This window comes from Trachinotus anak, unplaced genomic scaffold, assembly GCF_046630095.1.
Source record: "Trachinotus anak isolate AG129_WGS33_773 ecotype Australia unplaced genomic scaffold, CSIRO_AGI_Tana_v1 ptg000034l, whole genome shotgun sequence".
Lineage (NCBI taxonomy): Eukaryota > Metazoa > Chordata > Actinopteri > Carangiformes > Carangidae > Trachinotus > Trachinotus anak.
In genome coordinates, this window is record NW_027273885.1 from 3336203 (window position 1) to 3357061 (window position 20859).

The 20859-nt window shown below is 42.5% G+C and overlaps 4 protein-coding genes across 4 annotated transcripts; 3 read left to right on the forward strand and 1 right to left on the reverse strand.

Moving 5' to 3' along the window:
• Positions 1-1128: 1128 nt before the first annotated feature.
• On the forward strand, positions 1129-4635 carry LOC139614378 (GTPase IMAP family member 8-like). Its single transcript, XM_071471577.1, has 5 exons — positions 1129-1466; positions 1549-1697; positions 1772-2012; positions 3370-3717; positions 3820-4635. Exons 1-5 carry the CDS (start codon positions 1451-1453, stop codon positions 4380-4382), a joined length of 1317 nt encoding a protein of 438 aa, XP_071327678.1. The 5' UTR covers positions 1129-1450; the 3' UTR covers positions 4383-4635.
• A 553-nt stretch (positions 4636-5188) lies between these two features.
• LOC139614381 (TLC domain-containing protein 3A-like) lies at positions 5189-8109 on the forward strand. Its single transcript, XM_071471580.1, has 5 exons — positions 5189-5446; positions 5901-5984; positions 6076-6286; positions 6368-6463; positions 7099-8109. The coding sequence occupies exons 1-5, from the start codon at positions 5325-5327 to the stop codon at positions 7381-7383; spliced, it is 798 nt and encodes a 265-aa protein (XP_071327681.1). The 5' UTR covers positions 5189-5324; the 3' UTR covers positions 7384-8109.
• Positions 8110-9431: 1322 nt separating this feature from the next.
• gemin4 (gem (nuclear organelle) associated protein 4) lies at positions 9432-15462 on the reverse strand. The gene is made up of 6 exons (XM_071471578.1): positions 15192-15462; positions 12309-14372; positions 12008-12164; positions 11595-11865; positions 10088-10807; positions 9432-9813 (listed from the first exon to the last, which is right to left on the reverse strand). Exons 1-6 carry the CDS (start codon positions 15202-15204, stop codon positions 9589-9591), a joined length of 3450 nt encoding a protein of 1149 aa, XP_071327679.1. The 5' UTR covers positions 15205-15462; the 3' UTR covers positions 9432-9588.
• A 197-nt stretch (positions 15463-15659) lies between these two features.
• dhrs13b.2 (dehydrogenase/reductase (SDR family) member 13b.2) lies at positions 15660-20588 on the forward strand. The gene is made up of 8 exons (XM_071471579.1): positions 15660-15935; positions 16799-16978; positions 17065-17340; positions 17433-17762; positions 19024-19371; positions 19491-19583; positions 19758-19777; positions 19878-20588. The coding sequence occupies exons 1-8, from the start codon at positions 15890-15892 to the stop codon at positions 19890-19892; spliced, it is 1308 nt and encodes a 435-aa protein (XP_071327680.1). The 5' UTR covers positions 15660-15889; the 3' UTR covers positions 19893-20588.
• The last annotated feature ends 271 nt before the right edge of the window (positions 20589-20859 follow it).

A 20859-nucleotide genomic window follows, 5' to 3' on the forward strand; every position in this document is an offset into this window, starting at 1 on the left:
GGATCCATCCAGTCAGACATATTCGATTAAGACAACACACATGGAACCTAATCCATCATCTATGCGGTAATACAGCATCTCGATATGGATTAGTTCATGTTCAGGGAGGAACATCCATCATATCATTGCACTGATGTGATGAAAACTGGAGACAGTGCTTAATCCTGAAATGTAGAGCAATGAGGTCAGTTACCAGTATGTGCTTCTTTGAACTGTGCCCTCTGGACTGACCCCGCTGACCCCAATGATCCCAACACACGTATGTGCAGATTAAATGAGTCAGACCTTCGCTGTGTGGGAGCTCAGTGTGACGTGAATTACAACATTAATTCTGGTTGAGGTGTCTGTCCTTCAGTCCTCGAATTAGAACAGTAGACTGTATAAAACTGGACGTGGGCTCTGGGTCTGAAAAGTGCCTTAAACCTGCATCTATCTACTGACCATCAGGGGTCGACTCCACTGGTTGTAAAAAGAGTCTGATTGTATTGAAGTCTATGGGAAAATAGACTACTACTTCTCACTTGATTTATTATCTCAGTAAACGTTTTCCTAATGAGTTTAAGGTCTCAATCAATAGTTTAAAGTCTTAAAACATGATTTAAACGATGGTCCCATTTAGAGCCCTTGAAAGGGTTTCAGTATAGGCCAGGTCAGATCCACCCCTCACTCCTCCTCAGCTCCACCTCCTCGTCCAAATATGGTTTCTTCTGGTTTCAAAAAGTCAAGATGGCAACAGCCCAATGACTTGTGGCTTCAAACATAGATATAAACAGAGGGTAACGCAGTACAGGCAGTGTTAATTGTATGTAAAGGTATTTCCTGTCTTCTAAGTGGGCGTGGTCGTGATTTTCTTGTTCATGTCAAAACACAACAACATTTGATACAGTTTGAATTTGGGACTGATTTTGCTGCTTGTTTTTATCTGTAGCTTTTGGGCATTCATGCCTTTACTGGATAGGACAGTAGAGAGTGACAGCAAAGGGGCAGAGAGGGGAAATGACACGCAGGAAAGAGTTGGGTCGGTTGGGAGTTGAACCAGAGACTCTGCGCTCATGTGGTACTCGCCCTAACCACTCGGCCATCGGGTCAAACCTGCCTGCTGGTTTAATATCTGATCGACTCAGTACAAGATCATATATGTCTAATAATACTCTTTGTTTTCCTGCCACAAGCAGTCACATGAGTCGTTTTATTGAGCGAAGCCACTTCTCAGTGAACTTTGAGACTACCACTGAACTAATCCTGTGGTCTGACTCAGCTGGGACACGCGTGAATCAGGTGCTTTATTCACGGATTTATTCGGTTCAGAAGGAAGTAAACTCAGACCTGGGATCACGGACGAAGTAAAGAAGCTTGTTGGGAGTTTTCAGCCTGAAGCTTTGACACAGATTCTCAATGAGGATTTATTTTCTCAGAATTGCTTCTGTAATTAAAAAGCAGGAATCTCTATATGGCAGCCTTACATGGTACGTTCTTTTTAACAGACTAGACAGACCCCTGTGTTTGAGCATGAGTGGATGCAACATAATGAATGTTTTTTACATTCAGAGCTGAGCCTGTCCCCTGTGGTGGTTCTGTTACTGGGAGAGAAAGACAGTGGGAAGAGCTCAGCAGGAAACACCATCCTGGGCAGACGAGCCTTTCACAAGAACACAACTCGCAGCTCCAAGGAGACTGGCATCGTCTTCGGAAAACAGGTACAAGTTTACACCTGAGTCTTCATAAATGAATCTCAAGTCTTTTCTGACCTCGACTGAATCTGATCCACCAGGTGACAGTGGTGGACACCCCCGGGTGGCTGTCCCGCGCCACCACTCCACACCGGGTGTCCCAGGAGCTCCACAGAGGTCTGACCCTCTGCCAAGCACAACCTGATGTCGTCCTGCTGGCGCTGCCCACCACCACCATCTTCAGCCAGGATGTGTGGAAGGACATGGAGGCCCAACTCAGACTGCTCCAAACCCCCATCTGGCAGCGAGCCTTGATCCTCTTCACGCATGGAGACAAGTTAGGTAAACTGGCATGTTTCTGTAGTTCTTTATTCGGACTCTTTAGCTCCCACACAGTGGTCTCTCGTCTCCCTGGGGTCCATGTGTCAGTATCTTTGCTCTGTGGTTCCCAGCGTGGGGCCTGCAAGCCTCAGGTGCTCCCAAGATAAAGTTTGACCTGCTTAATATTCATGACCCACTAAAACCCAAATGTGTAGCGATGCATCATTTTATTGTCCTACAGCTCCTTATGGGCCTGATTAGTCTCTTGTTGATTTATTTGGTTGATTAGTTGATTATTAAGCGAGAGGGAGAGCCTCTGTTGTAACCAGTGCTAATGTAATGTTAGCATGGATTCAGCTTACCAGATATCATGTTAACATCTCAGTTCATGCTAACATTAGCTAATTAGCACAGCTGAGGCCGATGGGACTGTTGCTCGTTGACCTGATGATGCTGAAACACAAACGTTAAAGTTACAGCGGCGACAGGGAAAAGTCAGAGTCGCCAAAATGAATCATGTGTAACACGAATGTGTGAAAAAATCCGTTTGTTTATATAAAGTATTTCAGTCTGGACACCGCCATCCCTAGAACAAATGAATTTAAACGATTCTCGTTATATATTTATTAGGGCTGTCACAATGAACGCGTTAATCATTGCGATTAGTTTCAAAATACTTAACGCGTTAAAATAAATGAACGCCACCGCAGTTTTGTTTACTTCCTGCGTCGGCGTTGACCTCTGACCCGGAAGCCGTGAGGCTCCTCCCTGCAGCCGGAAACGAGCGGTGACGGAGTTTTAGGCGGAAAATTTCAATCTAAAAGCTGCTCGACGGAACTATTTTGAAAACAAAAGTAATTTGCACAGTTTGTAAAGCTGAATTTAGTTTTCATTCATCACAATATCACCTGAATGCAAAACCTCCGATAGAAACCTGGTTATTTTTTGTTTCTATGGACACTTTCTGAGGCACAACATTATCTGAGTTGAGCCTTGATTTTGAAATCAAGTGTCACTTTATGAGCCTTTGCTTTCTCTTTGAAACGACATAGCTCTGTGTGTAGTTTTGTGTTAAGATGCTATTAAACAGTGGTGTTTGAAATACACACCCTCATTAATTTGGTGATTTATTTTACATTTAAATATGCTCTAGAAGAAGCTTTAGTCTTTAGAGGAAAAATAAAATTAATTCATTTCAAAATGTGCAATTAATTCGTTGATATTTTTAATCGATTGACAGCCTTAATATTTATTATATAATTTTATTTAATTTATAATTTTATTTTTATATTTTATATTATATATATCATTATATATTTAGGGAATGATCACCTCCGGTCACTCATTCTGTCAACCAGTGAGGTTATTTGTGCTGCAGGAGGCGTGTCCATCCAGGAGCACATAAGGCGACAAGGTCAGATTCTCCTCTGGCTGCTGGAGCGATGTGGGAACAGGTTTCAGGTTATGTCCAACCAGTCCGGGGCCTCGCAGGCTCAGGTTACAGAGCTCTTTTTGAAGATCCGGAAGATGATGGAAGCTAACGAGCGTCCCAGAGAAATCCAGAACAGGATGTACACCCAGCTGAGACGAGAGGTGAGCCTGAGGGAGGAGAGGAGGTGGCGGGGGAGACGAGAGGTGATAGAAATGACAGTGATGGGCGATGTGCATGATGGGAGGCCAAGTCGAAGGCAGCGGATATCCTCAGGATGGCAGCGAATGTCCAGAGGTAAGAAGGAACTTTTTTCCACAATCAGCAAGAAAAGAACTGTAATATAATATGCATGAGTTGTGTAAAATGTGAAAACTTCTGCACTGTGTGTAACTGCAGGAGTCCCAGCGAGGCCAGCTGGTTTTAAACCTGCGCTCGGCCTCATCTTACTGGGAAGGAGAAGATCAGGGAAGAGCTCAGCAGGCAACTTGATCCTGGACAGAGAAGAGTTTCAGACCAACACTAAGACCACCAGGTGCTCTGTAGGCCACGGGGAAGTGTCAGGGTGGGCTGTCACAGTGGTGGACACCCCCGGGTGGAGTCTGTTCAATCTGTCCAATCCTGATCAGGTCAGGACGGAGATGAGACAGAGCCTGTCGCTCTGTCCTGTGGGAAGCAGAGTGGCGTTCCTGCTGGCTGTGCCGGTGGACTCGTTCAGGGAGAAAGACAGGAGAGCTGTGGAGACCTACCTCAGCGTTCTGGGGAACAACGTCTGGAGAAGCACTGTGGTGTTGTTCACCTATGAAGAGGAGCTGAGAGGAAAGACGATAGAGGAGCACATAGAGAAGAAAGGGAAGAAGCTTCAGTGGCTGCTGGACAGATGCAGCCACAGGCATCATGTGTTTCATACAGGAGACGAGACTGAAGTCAGGCAGCTGCTGGAGGTGGTGGAGAGGCTGTAGCAGTTAGTTCCCATGCAAGGAACTAAAAGTCAGGATATTTCGGCCTCTGCTGGAGGTGCATTACGAAATCCGTGAAATAATGTTGTACAATTTATATTTCACTGTGATCATCACAGCATAAGGACAAAAGATGTAAAAATGTAAACAAAGATATAGAAGGTGTAATATTTAAACACACACTGCATCACAAATGAATAACACACAACAAACTACATTAATTTACATTTATTATATATATATATATATATATATATATATATATATATATATATATATATATATATATATATATATATATATATATAATTCAAATATATAAAAATGATGAATGCACTTTATCAAAACACAATAGCAATTGCAGCTCCTGTGATTTGGATATTGCATTTGGCCATACTGCAATTTCTATTATATCTAAATTAATGGTGTGCAGCCCATATGTGTATATGTGTGTGTGTGTGTGTGTGTGTGTATGTGTACAAATATACGTATCTCTACTAATGTATATACACATTCCATATATGTGAATGGCAAATAAATGTTTGCGAATGTTTGAATATATATATGAATATATGTTGATAATACGGTGAAAATATGCAGGATCAGGCTGAGTGTGCTCATCATGAGTGTGTGTCTCTATCGTGTGTGAATGCGTGAATAAACATTTGGATCAAAGACAAGTTGCAGGACTCATTCTTGCATTTAACACGAAAACAATCACAGGTTACTTAAGGTCAATCATTGCTATTGGCTTACAGCGCGTCTCCTCCGACCAATAAAATCCCTGTAAATGCAACTGAACCTTATGAAGAGGAAGTTCTGCAGCCAGCCGACGTTATGCTCCGTCCTGCAGCCGCTCTCTCGGCCTGGCTGGTCTCTGGTCTCTGGCTGGTTTCTGACTGGTTTCTGACTGGTTTGTTGACTGGTTGACGTCGTGCTGAGATCATGTTGACGGCCTTGGCATGTGGAGCAGTGGCGTTTCCGGGACTTTTCTACGGGCTCAGGAAAATACTCAAATCAACTTTTACACACTGGAGTGATGCGGACGTGGTTTGTGTCAGTGAGAGGTCAGCGCCGTTCACTTCGCCGAACTCCCTTAAGATATGAAGCAGTTTAACGTTGTCTTTCTAATCCTTGAACTGACATATGTTGTAGAGGTTTACTGACTGTTATGAGTTATTATAAAACGTTAGTTAATTCGGCTTTCATACAATAGGCCAGTTTCTCCTTTAGTAAAGAAAATAGTCCTCATTCTCTTCCGCCAAGTACATGCTGTGGGCGGTAATAAACCGTATGAACCTACTCAAAAAGTTGGATTTTTACGCAGTTGTTTGGTCAAATGTATAAAATATGTCGCCCGATTGCACCAAACACGACCTCTGCGTGGATTAACTACTTAACTAATGTTTTATTATGCAAGCATTGCTGCTAAAAGGCAGAGCAACCATTAAAATACAACACATTTCAATGGAGTTTCGTGTAATTATCTGCATGACATGTTGATCTTTTTTCCCTTTGCAGGCTGGTTTCCGCCATTCATGCGTCTCTGGCTACTGCAGCTGGAGTAAGAGTCGTGACGTCATGCAGCGACGTCATGACTGACAGGTGAGATAGCCCCGCTGTAAAACCAGGTGTCAGATGTAATCTAAAGGTTTGATGTTGTTAATGTGTGAAAATGTTTGCTGTCTGACCACAGTCACTGGCTGGTCAATGGGTTTGCTTCGTTCGGAGCTCCCTACATGGCCCACGACATCTATGCCATGTACCTGAGCCACTTTTTTAATCAGAGGGTCAGAGGTCAAGCCAGCGGCCACTCTCTTCAGACAGTGAGGGCGTTCCTGGTCAAGGACTGGACGTTGGTCCTGCACCACCTGGCGCTGCTCCTCGTTTTCATGCCCATTACTCTGGTAAGAACACGAGGGGCTCTCGGTGTCTGCTTGTGTTTGGTGACAGAATCTGCCTGACCGAGCTGTGCGTCTGATTCGCAGTTCTTCAGAAGAGGACTGGGTGATTTCTTTATCGGCTGCATGTTCACCACAGAGTTCAGCACCCCTTTCGTCTCTATAGGAAAGATCCTGATCCAGGTAAACCCCCACATCTGCACCCGCTGCTCTCGTGTCCCAGGATCACGACCAAGACCGTCAGAGTTCAGCTCTGTTCTAGTTTTACAAACTGGCTGCTTTAAAAGTGTTTGAGATCAGCCAAAGTCAGAAGATTTTTAAGTAATTTATGCTGCACTTTATTCCTGCTGAGCTTCCCTGTTTGGTCATTTTTGCATTGTTAATTGTTCATTAAAAATTAATGGAAACTGTATTAAAATGTTCTAAAAATAAAGGTGCAACGCAGCCTAAAATTACAAAAACATTTGAGGACATGACCTTTGTGTCCTCAGTGGCTATGAGCCTGCACCAGAGGCATTAAAGTAAAATAAATTAAAAAAAACAGGCTTTATTTAGAGTTGAACAGGTATAGAATCATAAATCTGAGGCAGAGGTTGTTCTAACTTTGTCGGGGGGACACTGACTCTGTCTCAGTATTTCACTCTTACATATTTATGAATTTAAGTTTTATTTTGGTAAATGCATCAGAACAAATAGACGTGTCTTTTCTGTTGCAGTATTGTGTTGAATGTGATGTGTTTTTACACAAAACCTTTCTTCCAGTTCTTCCACGTCTTGGTTAAATTCTGTGTCTCTTGTGTTTCGCCCCTGACGTGCAGCTGGGCCTCGACAACACCAGGCTGCACAGGATCAACGGCATCATCGTCCTCCTGAGCTTCTTCATTTGCCGGATCCTGATCTTCCCCTTCATGTACTGGATGTACGGCCGGCAGTTTGGGATTCCGCTGCACAGAGTGCCCTTCCATCTGCCTCTGCACTGCAACGTGGGAAACCTGGTGATCCTGGCTCCGCAGCTACACTGGTTCATCCTGCTGCTGAGGAAAGCGAAGAGACTCTACCTGAGACAGATGAGCGGGAAAGGACTCGGGCCGAAGACACACTGAAGAGTCTAAAAATGACCTGGTCAGACACTGAGATCAAAGACACAACTGCGTTCGAGGGGAAACCCTTGAAATCTCTGACAGTCTTTTAAAAAAAACAAACTTTTAGAATAAAATTTTAATTCATTGAGGAAAAAGTCAGATACTCAGAGAAAAAAGTGGCAAAATTTTATTTGTTCTGAGAAAAACTCATATTTTCAGTCGTAATTTTACAAGAAAAACAAATTTTTAAAATAATTTCTCCAAATCTTTTTTCCATAAATTTTCAGACTTGTTGACTTTTTTTCTTGTAATTTTTAAATAATCTTTTTTTTTCTTAAATGCTATGACTTCAAATGATTTCACCATTTTCTCAGCATTATTTCTCAAATCTTGACTTTTTTTCTTGTAAAATTGCGAAAATTTGACATTTTCAAATTATTGTGTTTTTTTTGGGAAATGCGTTTTTTTGCATAACATTACAAATTTATTTTCTCATAATATATTAAGGCTTTTTTTTTCTCCTCATAAATATTGGACTTTATTCTCAGTGTATTTCTCTGTTTGCTTTGCACTACATCAGTTTGTGGCTTTTATCTGTGAATTTTGACATTAATGTTTGAATTGCAGATTTGTTTGTCCGCTGTCACTTTGTTTAAAATGTTGTTGATTTAATTATTTTATTTTCCAGAGGATATTTTTGTATAAATAAAGTTTTGACTCCTCTTAATGAATAAAACTATTAAATTATATCTGCTGCCTTTTATTCCCAGCACAGTTGGTGTGAAAGCAGATTTCAGCAGGTGGGTGCTGTTGCCGCTGAATGTTTATAATTGAACAGATGCATCAAGATGAATGTACCACCCACACTGCTTCTACTTTTCCGGTCATTACCCGTTGAATCACCTCTCAAACAATTCACTGAATGGAAAACAAGGATTTTAGCGTTTTTTTGGAAAAGTAAAAACCAAGATTAGATTGCAAACATTGCAGCTGCCTGAAGACAAAGGTTGAATGGCTTTACCTGGTTGGGAGACTGTTATAGAGAAGAGTAGAAAGGAGCATTTGATTCTGAATAATAAAGTCCAATAAAGGAAAATTCAAAAAAATATTATTGAGAGAAAGAGGATTTGTTCAGATATTTTCATTGGAGACATAACTTTGAGAGAGAGTCTGATGTGTATGAACAGAATTGATGTTCAGGACTCAACTTTACAATCAAACAGGTTTTTCCACATTAGAAGAGAAAGAAGTTCACATGAAGTTAACAGAAGTGACAAACCTGAACAGAGTCAGTGCTGGAGACTGTGATATGTCTGTGGTCATTGTTCTAACATCGTCTCAATGGTCAGAACTAGGAGCAGAGATAAGGTCAACATTCAGCCCAGGGATTGATTTTGATTTTCATGTTATTTACTCAGGAAACGAGCCAACTGGGCTCAGAAACCACAACTGATATTTATCACAAATACGTCCAGCAGAGAGTAGAAAAAGTTCAGGAAGTGTGTGTTACAGAGTCATCGAGTTCCTGTCTGAGACATGACACTGAAAAAAAGAAAAAAATGGAAAATCAGGATGTTGTATTTGAATCTGAAGTAATTTCTTTGCTCCATATTTGACAGGAACAAGTGTTTTATTTCTCTCTGTGACAGAGCTGCAGAATGAACTGCTTATAACTGAGTGGAAGATCCTATATTTCTCAAGAGCACTTGAACTCAGCACGAGTCAGACTCATGGCTCATGAACTCCTGATCCTACTGACCTCGATACTGCTCTGTTGCACAATTCTTTTCTTTTCCCCTCTTTACTTAATCTATGATGACTCCGCCTGTTTTGTTTTAGTTAAAATGAGAAGAATTATTAAATGATGTGTTGACAGTAATCTTGTCCTTCTGAAGGGTTTGATGACGGTGGTGACGGGGTCAAAGGGCGAAGGGCTCATGTGCAGGAGTACAGGAGATCAATTTGTGATTAAATTGCAAATTAGCACGTCATCTCAGCCTCCGTGTCCTGGTGAAGAACCTCTCACACTTTCACTTCAGAGTAGAAATGAAGATGACTGAGGCACAAAACGATGTTTGCTGTGATTTTGTTTTTTTATTCACTCAGATTTCCGACACATCACTTTGTAATAACTCCATAAATCAGCTGAGTACAGGTAAGAGCACTGAGGAGTGAATTATGTCCCTGATCAAAATTTACAGAAAGAATTTTGAGCATCAAGAAAGATCAGTGTGCGTCTGCAGACACGAGCTGGGCGATCTTCTGCTGCAGCACGGCCTTCATTTCCTGGTTCTCCAGGTTGTCTGTGATGGTGGTGAAGAAGTGTCGGGTGTTGTCGCTCTCCAGCGGACTGCTGCTCTCTGGAAAGGTGGCCATGATGGCCTCGTAGTGGCTGAGGATTTCCAGACTGGACAGGAACAGCGGTTCACACTGGCCTCCTGGCATCATCACCTGGGAGAAGCAAAATTCACCACTGAGACTTTAATCCAGATTAGTTTATTCCAACACACTGTGAGAGACCTTTGGGAACCTTTTAACATCAAAATATCATCAAAATTAATCAAAATATCTTCTACTGGCATCTTAACTCTAAAATATTGGTGTTTTAGCTTTGACTTATCTTTTACCAGCACATTAATGAAGACACACACACGTCACAGGCGTCTGGTTACTAGAGGTTCATTCACAGCTTCCAGCCAATCAGGATCCAACTGTTAATTCCTACCTGGATGTGCTGGACATGGCAGAAGAGCTGGCTGAGAACAAACAGGACTTCCTGGCTGGGAACTGCCTCCACCTCCTCTTCCATTAGTGACTCCTCTGATTTCAGAGCAGAGGTTTCTGCCTCTGTTAGAGAGTCTCTGGACATTTTGGAGGCTCTGACTGAGGAGCAGGGAGGATTTGAGTCTCGAAATGCTTTAGGAGGCGTTGAGGCAGAGACAGTCCAAGTACCAGATGATGGAAGAGGCAGCTTGGCTCTTACTGAGTTCATCACCTCCCTCACAGCGTGGGCGTATAACCTGCCGACGTGCGCCCAGCCGTCTGCTGACAGCCAGTGCGAGCAGCTGGACCCGCAGAGCAGCTGAAGGACTCGAAGCAGGAGAACCGACAGGCGGAGCTCACAGGAAAACCTCCTCAGATCCAGGAGGGGCAGAAAGTCCACATACTCGAGCGAGAAGGGGACGTGGAGCCGACCGGAGCTGATCAGTTCTCTCAGGACTCCCAGCAGCCGGGACCACTGGGAGACGGAGCACCAGGGCAGAGTCTGGGTCAGAGCCACCAGCAGGCCTTTGCTGAACATGCTGACGTGGTCGGGCCGGCGCTGGTCCAGAGAGAGGCAGGACAACATGGTGGACTGCAAGGAGTCCGATATAGAGCAGCACTCCATCCAGGCCAAAAGGCCGCTGCCTTGGCCGTACTGAGGCAGGTCCAAACCGGACCACTCCTGCAGAGGAAGACCAGGTCCAGAGAGACACGGTCGGTTCAGTTTGGTTCAGAATGAAACAGAAACAAGAACAAATGACGCAGATTCTTTGGATCAATCAGTAACAAATCCACTGTGACCATTTGTTGCTGTTATTAATCCTGCTGGGGGGGTGGGGGTGGGAGGGGGGTGTCTTTGTCTTATGTGAAACAACTGAGCCACTTTGTGCTTATGTGTAACTGTGACTCGATTCTTTAACATCTCAGACACTCACTGAACTCTGTCTGAACTCGGGAGCACCGACTGCTCTGCAGGTACAGAATCTCCATCTGATCACAAATCATGGAAAACAACAGCAACAATACATCATGCTCTGCATTACCACAGTTTGACTTTCCCACTGCTTTAGCACGTTGATCATTACATCGTCTGCACACGTGACAGAGACTGATCAGAAACCTGGATAAGGTCTTTATATTTATCAGTATCCGGGTTTTTATTGCAGCACTCCAGTTAGTGACTCATCTCTTATTTTCTTGATTGATCAATTAATTGTTAAAGTTGTGAAAAGAGTTAAAGAGTCCAGTGTGACATTTTTAAAAGGCTTGTTTTGTCCAATCAACAGTCAGAAACCCAAAGATATTCAGTTTACAATCGTAAAAAATACAAAATGGCTTCAAATCCTCACGACTGAGAAGCTGGAATTAGAATATTTGACATTTTCGCTTAAAAAGATGACTGAAATTATTATTTGATTATCAAAATACTTGCAGATCATATTATTGTCAATTCATCCCCTAGTTTTTACCTGCTCTGGTAAATCACACACGGTCAGCAGTGATGAAGGAACTTCATTTTTAAAGTGCTCTCCCCACACGGGCTTCAGGTGGAACCTGACTGTCCAGTCCAGCTCCTCCATCTTGTTGTAGAGCCAGAAAAGAGCTCTGGACCAGCTGCTGGGGGCGGCTGCCACCTCTGCACCCACCACCTGCCCCAGTGTGGCCAGCACCATCACCAGCAGCTCCTTGGTGTCCATGGACCAGTGGTGGACAGCGCCTTCTGGTGGCTGCTCCCAGAACCTAGCAGAGAGTTGAAATCAAAGGCAGGTGACAGTTAACATGAAACTTCATGGGACTTACTAAAAAAGATGAACTGGTCAGGAAACAAAACAATATAATAACAGCAGGTAAGTGAATCTGAATTAAAGGTTCTTATACAAACCTGAGAGCCTGGTTGTGCAGCTGAGCCAGGACGTACAGCAGGGGAAAGGGAGAGCAGTCCAACACCCAGTGTGGAGAAGAGGCTGGATCCTGGACATCCACACACAACGCAGCGTGGAGAAGTTGTACACTCAGTTCTATATCACAGGAACTGTGACCTGGAGGGAAAATACAAATGGCTTTCTTTACTTCAACACAAAATATCAACAAATATTTTTGATAAGCAATTCTTAAAACTGCACTAATTCATATTTTTTTCGCAGTTCACAAAGTTTAGAGCATGAATATCAAAGGACACTCACCCATAGTGGAAAGGTTCGGCAGGACAAAGATGTTCACGACGTCCTGAGGGGGCAGAAAACACTGCCTCCTTTCTTCTCCTTCCACTGCTATGACTGGCATCATCAGGAGACCCAGGAACTTGAGGAGCTGCTCTTTCTCACCGGCCAACAGTGATTTGTTCTTGATCATCTCCTGCAGACACGTGCAGAGCAGGCTGCTCCCGCTCAGAGCATCCCTCCCTTCATTTGTATTTTCCTTTGCCTCTTTTCTTTCTTCTCCATTACATTCAGCTTCATCTGTTCTTCCCTTCGGTCCTCTGAGTCCAGGCAGCTGCTGAAGGATCTTAGCCATCAGAGAGAAAGCCCCCTTGTTGAAAATAGCTGAGTGAGAACACGACCTCAAAGCGGCCTCTGGGTTCTGAAAAGCCACCCTCGCCACTAAAGAGGCCGCTGTGTTCAGATTGCCCTGCGACACTGCTGCTGATGCTCCACCCCCTCCCTGGATGATGCAGTTAAATGCCATGTTGAGCTCCTGCTCAAACCCATCAGTCACAGCGGAGGGAACAGAATGCCCAAAAAACCCTCTGGGGGACAATCTCAACATGGCAGCCAACGATTTGTTCTTGTCTTCTAACGAAAGTGCTGAGAAAATGTCGGCAATAACTTTCATCAGCTTCCTGCACTGGCTCACGTTCGAGCTCCTGCTGTGGAGTTTAGTCATGAGGGTGGAGGCGAGGCTGAGCAGCGTATCGTGCTGCTGGAAGGCCGCTTGGTTCTTTTCCAGACACTCCAGCCAGCGCTCATCACAGGAGGCCCAGCTCTTCTCATTGGCAAATAACACAGCAAAGTCCTGATAGTCTTCCAGGCGGTGACTTATGATGATCATAGTCACCTTTGCATCCACCTCGGGGGTTGTGTGTACGTCGGGGAAAGCCAGTGACTTCAGCACATCTCTGAGTATATTCTTCTCAGTCTCTTCAGCATCTATTTCAGGCAGATCTGCTTCCTTGTGAGCTGTCAGGACTCTCTGGACACTTTGTTCTAGTTTAAACGCAGAGTAACTAAGATCAGCATCGTCATACACTTTCAGGAGCCCACTGCTGAGCCAAAACTGTGTGAGGTCTGTTATCATCTTCAAGGCTTCGCCCAGCTTCACCCTGCTGGGTTGAAACTGAGATGGTGTGTGAGAGGCACGCAAGTCTCTCTGTGTCTCCTGAATAAGTTCAGGGCTCAGCTTCTCATCGTTCTTTTCTCTGGTGCTGACGACTTTAGACAACGTCTGCAGCTTCTCTTTCACTGGGAGTGTGACCTCTTGGTCTATTAGCAAGGTTGTGTAAAGAGAATCAAGGGAAATGGAGAGGGCTTGGAGACAGACATCTGTTGAGGTTACGTGATCTTTCATGTCTTTAAGTGCGTGAAGGAGAATGTGCAGGACATCAGAGGCTGGTGATGGTGCCAGTTGATCTGATGTGTCTAGCTTTAACCTCTTGGCAGCCTGAGGGGACACACTGGAGGACTTAGAGGACAGACGAGCAAACTGGTTGGCAAACATTGCCTCCATGCTTTCCTCTCCTCCTGCTTTCTGTTCGATTCTTCCCTTCCACAGTTCCCACCACACCTCCAGAAAAAGTCGGACATCCTCCTCTCTAGTAGGGCTGCTTTTCACATATTGTATTAGCGTTTCAAGCTCAATACAGATCTGAGACTGGGGAAGACAAAGAAGGAAATTGGCAAAAATATCTGCAGCTGCCATGGACTTCACCAGCTCCAGCAGGACAACATGGTTGACCTCAGGGAGGCCATTCTGCAGAGGGAAGAAAGGGTTCTCCCTCCATGATGCCTCTACATCCTCTCCAGCCTGTCTGCACAACAGTTTTAACCACACAACACAAACTATCTTCTGTTTCCAGCAGACAGCCACAGTGTCAGGATGATGACTGAGTTCACCCTCTCCACAGATTTCTCTGACCGCCTCCACGACTGGATGTCCCACCCTGCTCCAGTCAGCTTTCTGAAGGGAGGACAGGGATGAGGGGAGACACAGCTTGTTGGCCAGGAGGAAGGCACCCTGAAGAACTGCCGAATCTGAAAGCATAAAAGAGCTGGTTCAAAATCCATGCACTGCCAATCATCCAATTCTGAATCTTTATTAACTCCTACAGATAAGACATGCACAACTGGGTTAACACAACTAGTCCTCCAACTAATGATTTTCATTATTGATGAATGTTCTGATTAAAAGATTTTTTAAAAACTACTGTATTGTCCTACACCCCAAGGTGGCATCAACAAATTCCCTCTTTTATCTGGCTAACATTCAAAACCCAAACATGTTCGTTTACTATCAAATATGACAAATGAAAGCATCTACATTATCATATTGAAACAATTAATCAATTGTCAAAATAGTTGGGGGTTTTTTTATTTGTATTTTCTGTTGATTAATCATTAAATGTTTCAGCTCCAAACATGTATTAGTACAAAACTTTAAATAATAGTCTACTGTAAATGCTAAAAATATCTGGTTTAATGTTTTTTCTTATCTGTGAAAATATGCATCTGATATTAAAAACTCCTTTTTTATTTTGGCATTGGTCTAATTCACAAAACAAAATCTACCTCCATAGATTGTCAATGTTTGACTATGGTTTTCCTGTCAACCTCACAATTTTTTTATCACTATAATAAACCCTGCAGCCTGAAACAGTTTGAATTGCTGATATTTTGTGCAATTAAATTAGTTTTCGCGAATCAAGCCGAATTAAGGGCAATTTCATATATATTACTAAAAAGCTTAACTTTAATATAAAACTATGAAACACTTTAATTAACTTTAAAATCATGTTGTACACATAGGAAAATGATTTGTATTTCAGAATTATATTATACAAACAGTTACGTTACCTTTGTCCATCATTAATGTTACAGCTTAGCTGCTGAATGTAGCTAAAGTCGTTAGCTTATTTCAGTCCCGTTTTCAATGCCCATTCGTGGCCGATGCTTCGAGTCAGTTTAGTCAAATAAACCACTGTTACTTCACATGTACAGTAACCGAGTCCGTTCAGTAGATAAAGTCCGTCAGTCTGAGGAGGTTTCCTCAAGTTTTTAGCTGCATGTCAACAGTTTCGTATAAAGCGCTTCCGCTGTTCCGCGTCAACGAGTCAGAAAACAAGAGGGACCCGCTGCTGTTACGTCACCGGAAGTACCCACAGCGCAGCCGCAGGACGAACCGAGAACTGGTTGGTGTGTTAAAGAACAGTGACAATAACACTCGTTCATTGTTGAACTTTACATACATTTAAGTTACAACAAGGAAATATGTGCTTCGTCTTTATTTTCCTGATTTTATGTGTAACAAATAATGCACCTTGTCACCGAATTTATCAATAACGCAATATATTTAGGGCACAGACACAGTCTATCATGAAGAAATTCGTAATAAACTTTATACACATTTTAAAATATTTAGTCTGTGATATTTTATTCCTTCACCACGTGATAGGAGGTGCCTGCAAAGCGAAGCGAGTTTTTCTTCCTGGAAAGTGAAAGTGAAAGTGTCTGAACCAAGCGACCAACGAGGGGATTTCTACCCATGAATAAACATGGGTTTAATCTTAAAGATACTTATATGCTTGTACCTGTGTGCAGGTAAGTTACAGACTGCGGCGTTTTTGGTGCTTGTATATGTCTGTTCAGCACGACTGAGCCGACTGCTTTACATTAGTACTGCAGTGTGCTTATTATACTGCACCTTACCGTCCTACTTCACTATACTACTCCGTAATATACTGTGCTACACTATACTACACTATACTATACTGAAATATACTATGCTATACTATACTGTAATATACTATGCTATACTATACTACTCTGTAATATACTGTGCTACACTATACTATACTATACTATACTGTAATATACTATGCTAAACTATACTACTCTGTAATATACTATGCTATACTATACTATACTCTACTGTAATATACTATGCTATACTATACAATTCTGTAATATACTATGCTATACTATACTGTAATATACTATGCTATACTATACTATACTATACTGTAATATACTATGCTATACTATACTATACTGTAATATACTATGCTATACTATACTGTAATATACTATGCTATATTATACTGTACTATACTATAATATACTATGCTATATAATGCTATACTATTCTGTAATATACTATGGTATATTGTACTATAATATACAATGCTATATTATACTGTACTATACTATAATATACTATGCTATAGCCTATTATACTATACTGTAATTTACAATGCTATATTGTACCATACTATACTGTAATATACTATGCTATACTATCCTATCTTATACTATCATATCCTATATTATGCTATACTATACTATACTACACTATACTGTAATATACTATCCTGTACTATACTGTAATTTACTATGCTTTAATACATAATACTGATCACATATTAATGTCCGCTGACTAAACTGACTCATTGCGTGTCTCTCAGGTGTCCTGTGTGTCGATCAGATGTCATGGCTGCCCTGTCAGTTCATTGATGAGAATGTGTTTACGAATGCAGAGGGTCACACTGAGACTCAGCTCATCCACAGAGAGGCCATGCTGCAGTTTGGTCAAATAGGAGATGCTCCTGTTAACCCACAAGCCGTCACTTTCCTGGTCACGGGTGGTAAGACCTGTAGCCTGTTCCATTAACAGACTGAGAACTGTTCTATTATTTTGGATTCCATAGGATTCTATTTTGTTCTCCTCTAGGATCTAAGCTGGACCTGCGGCGGTATGTGAAGGGGGTGGAGGCAGAGCAGCTGGAGTGTGAGCTGCGTAGGTACAGTACAGAGGGCATCCATGTCCGCTGGCCTGTCCATGGGGTCCAGGAGTACAACCGCTGGTTCACCTGCAATCTCAAACACAGCCAGGGCCTGCTCACCGTCACTGGCTTCCTCAGACAGTCTTCTGACCAAGCCCCCACAGGACAGCAGGACTACCGCAGCTGGCCTGTCATCGAGGACAGAGAGATACTCACAACAACAGGTAACACTCAGTAATATCAGTCTCATATTACAGTTTAACTAAAGTGTATCTCTGTCTCACCTGCCTCTGTTTTGTCACATCTGTTTGCACAGTTGCCATGGTCGTTAAAACACAGACTCCATCAGTGACAGCAGGACTGAGAGCCCAACAAAAGTTTCACTGCCAGTTTGCTCTTGACCACAAAGGTCCAAACATCACCGTGGAGTGGCACTTTCAACATCGTGGGGAGAGAAACAAACTCTTTAGCCATAACAGCCGCTCAGGGCAAACCGAGGGGTCTGGGGTTGGGATGAAGAGCCTTGCAGGCGGGGATGCCACCTATACCCTCCCCTTCACCAAGATGAGCAGTGAAGGGACGTACATTTGCTCAGTGACAGTGAATCCACTGTTCACCAGTCTGGATATAAATCTGCATATCCAAGGTGAGGGAGAGTTGTGGATCAGGGCATAAAATTATACTATGCAAAATGTAATTTTGATACTTTACGTATATAAAATAAAGAGAGACATTTTCAGAATGTGAGCTCACTAGGCAGACATTTCCTCTTAAACATCAAAGCTTGGCCCTTGACCTTTACTTGGGGTCAGCCAGTATGACTGAGGACTTCAGACTAGGTGGTGAAATCTGTGGTAAATCCATAAAGCCTCAGAGGTCTCTTTTCTTAGACATCTAGCTGTCTCTGAATTTGTTTTTTTAAATTATTTTTTAAATATTTATTTATTTATTATTTATTATCTGTGCAGACTATTACATTAGTCAAACTATTACAAAATTCAAGTGTGAATCTTAATACTGAACCAATTAAGCTAAATTCCTTAGATAAAAGATTTATGATGAGGATGAAAATCAAACCAAGGTTTTTAATCTTTTAAACAATAAGTCAACATTTTGGAAACAATGTTCATTTCAGTTAAATCAAAGGGTTGATACCGTACTCATATCTGAATATGAAACTGTAGCCAGGAGATTGTTAGCTTAGCTTAGCTTAGCATGGAGACTAGAAACATGTAGAAACAGCTTTACTATTTCTGCACTGAGAGCAGCGACCTCCACGCTACATCTGTTGCCTGGCAACCTCACGTTGACCACAGAACGGAGGCACTGCTCCTGGCCAAGAAATAGTCCCGGGCTAGCTGTTCTTCCCTGTTTCCATTTTCTATGCTAAGCTAAGCTAACTGGCTGCTGGTTGTAGCTTCATACTGAAAAGTTTTAATGATCTAATTTAACTTAAGTAAATGAAGAAATTGCATTTTCCTAATATCGAATTCCTTTTCTCCTCCTTCATCTGAGCAGACCTCTTGGCTCATGTACATTAAACTGAGCTTATTTTCATCATCACTGAACCTTACAAATATTCTTTCAATTGAATGATTAATCTCAGAAAACTGTGTAAAATGCACCATAACTTAAATGTTTTGTCATTCAAAATGAAAAAATATTCAGTTTACAGTGACAAATAACCAAAAATGTTTCTCATTTTTGAGAAGCTGAAACCAGAAAATGGTTGGCAAATATCTGAACCACCATCACTTTTAAAACGAAGAAGAAACTCTGTCATATATTGATATTGATCCTGCACACTCGGCTAATGGCAACCTCATGAGGAGTCAGACTTATAAGAGAAACCTCTTGCTGAAATTCCCTTTAAAATTTTATTTGATTTCATCCCCTCCTCTCCTCAGAGCCCCCCCGCGTCTCTCTCAACATTGGACCCACTCTCGTACTGCAGGAGGACGGGGAGCAGAAGGTCATTTGCGACGCAGACAACTATTTCCCTCTGGATGTGGAGATAGTTTGGTACGAGCAGGACTCGGCGAAGTCAGGCCAGAGGGTCGGCGCTCCTCTCCCCAAGCAGCTCCAGAACGTTCTGCTGTCCAGCCACAAGCACAACAACGACCAGACCTACTCACTGTCGGCTTTCTTCTACCTCAAGGCTCAGCTCAAGGACTCGGGGAAACAGTATACATGCAGCGTCTCCCACCGGTCCCTGAGAGTGCCGATCAAAAAGAGCTTCATCCTGACTGTTGAAGGTGAGAGGGGAAAACCAAGGCACAGTAACTGCACTGTAGCAACACGAGCTACCACACGGTGGCAGCAGAGGAACAGAACCAACACCTGACGTCTTCCTGTGTCTCTTTTCTCTGCTCAGAGCCGGGCAGCCTGGGTTTTACCCTCTTTGTTGGTGTCATTATGGTCACACTGCTGGTCGCTCTGTATGTGTTGCTGAGTTACCTGCACTCAGGTGAGTGTGGAGACCTTCACACAAACAGGATGTTAAAATGATGATCCAGGAGTATGACTACTTAATGAGGAATTTACTCATTTAGTTTTAATTCATAACCAGGGAAAAGAACATGATCAGATGTTTGGATATGTTCATGCCCCAGAGAGTAATTATCATTTATTTTCTCCACAGCAAGAAAAAAGACAGTGCAGGTAAGATGATATGAAAATAAAATTGTTGTGTTTTACCATCACCATCAGTGCAAACAAATATTTAATCTCTGTATTTCTGCCTGTTTGTGTGTCTGAGCAGAAAAAACCATACTGAGAGCCTTGGTGGCCTGAGCCCAACACACGAGCACCAGTGAAGGCAGACGTCCTCCCTCACTCCTCCCTCATTCATTTTTTATTTCAGAATGTCTTAGATGTTTGATTTTTGTTCATTTTAAAAGGTGAGTTTGGGTTTCTGTGAAACTGAATGGGTTTTTTTTTTTTTTTTTTTGGTTGTCACTATGATTTTGTCTTTGATTTTGATGCTGAGGTACAATGAGATACACATTACTACACTGGTGATAATGTAACAGGAGCGGTTTAAAGGTAGCTTGTGGAGCTTTAGACTAGTAGTGGCAATATGGAGCTATGGAGCTATGTCTTCACGTCTTGTTGCGTCATGCATGCACACAGTGATGCACATGCACACATGCAAGCGCACACACATGGCCGACACACTACTCCAGTGATCAGCAGGGGGCGGTGATGTGTGGCGATGGGAAGCAATGCCTTAACAAAACCAGTGAAGAAGAAGAAAACCGCGAGCGAGCAAACATGGATGTAGATAATGAACTAACCATTTAAAATACTTTAAAAATCTGCCTTGTGAATGTTTTAGGAGGAAGTAAATACTTTCAACATGTTTGTCAGACCTCAAGGATGAACACAGTGTGTTTTACAGAGAAACACCGTTTATTATGAAGAAAACTCCACAGAAAACCTTTGAAGAAATAAAACTGGGGTGAATCTCAAATGTCAGAAAACTGGTTGATTTATTCTTGAACAATGTCATAGGGCAATAACCATAATCCTATAAATATAACATACCAGGTATTGTAAAAACTTTTTGTAAATATGCTGTTGTGATTACACATTAATATTTTTGAAAGTTTTTGGTCTGGTTTTCATTAGCATCATATCACTGAGACCACACTTCTTGGGGGACTAGTGATCTTTTAATGGCTGCTGGTGACGGGTTTGTGCTGAATCCTTGTTCTCCAACAGACTGAGGGACTGTGTAGGAA

What these genes read in the sequence shown, in the direction of transcription:
- LOC139614378 (XM_071471577.1), top strand. An exon ending in GCATCGTCTTCGGAAAACAG is followed by an intron (nt 1,698 to 1,771) that starts GTACAAGTTTAC and finishes CTGATCCACCAG; the next exon opens with GTGACAGTGGTGGACACCCC. An exon ending in ATGGCAGCGAATGTCCAGAG is followed by an intron (nt 3,718 to 3,819) that starts GTAAGAAGGAAC and finishes GTGTAACTGCAG; the next exon opens with GAGTCCCAGCGAGGCCAGCT.
- dhrs13b.2 (XM_071471579.1), top strand. Translation starts at nt 15,890, where the DNA reads ATGGGTTTAATCTTAAAGATACTTATATGCTTGTACCTGTGTGCAG. An exon ending in CTTCATCCTGACTGTTGAAG is followed by an intron (nt 19,372 to 19,490) that starts GTGAGAGGGGAA and finishes TTCTCTGCTCAG; the next exon opens with AGCCGGGCAGCCTGGGTTTT. An exon ending in GCTGAGTTACCTGCACTCAG is followed by an intron (nt 19,584 to 19,757) that starts GTGAGTGTGGAG and finishes TTTTCTCCACAG; the next exon opens with CAAGAAAAAAGACAGTGCAG.
- gemin4 (XM_071471578.1), bottom strand. An exon ending in GCCGAACCTTTCCACTATGG is followed by an intron (nt 12,165 to 12,308) that starts GTGAGTGTCCTT and finishes TTTTCCCTCCAG; the next exon opens with GTCACAGTTCCTGTGATATA. An exon ending in TGTGTGATTTACCAGAGCAG is followed by an intron (nt 10,808 to 11,594) that starts GTAAAAACTAGG and finishes CTTCCTCTGCAG; the next exon opens with GAGTGGTCCGGTTTGGACCT.
- LOC139614381 (XM_071471580.1), top strand. Translation starts at nt 5,325, where the DNA reads ATGTTGACGGCCTTGGCATGTGGAGCAGTGGCGTTTCCGGGACTTTTC. An exon ending in TTTTCATGCCCATTACTCTG is followed by an intron (nt 6,287 to 6,367) that starts GTAAGAACACGA and finishes TCTGATTCGCAG; the next exon opens with TTCTTCAGAAGAGGACTGGG. An exon ending in TAGGAAAGATCCTGATCCAG is followed by an intron (nt 6,464 to 7,098) that starts GTAAACCCCCAC and finishes CCTGACGTGCAG; the next exon opens with CTGGGCCTCGACAACACCAG.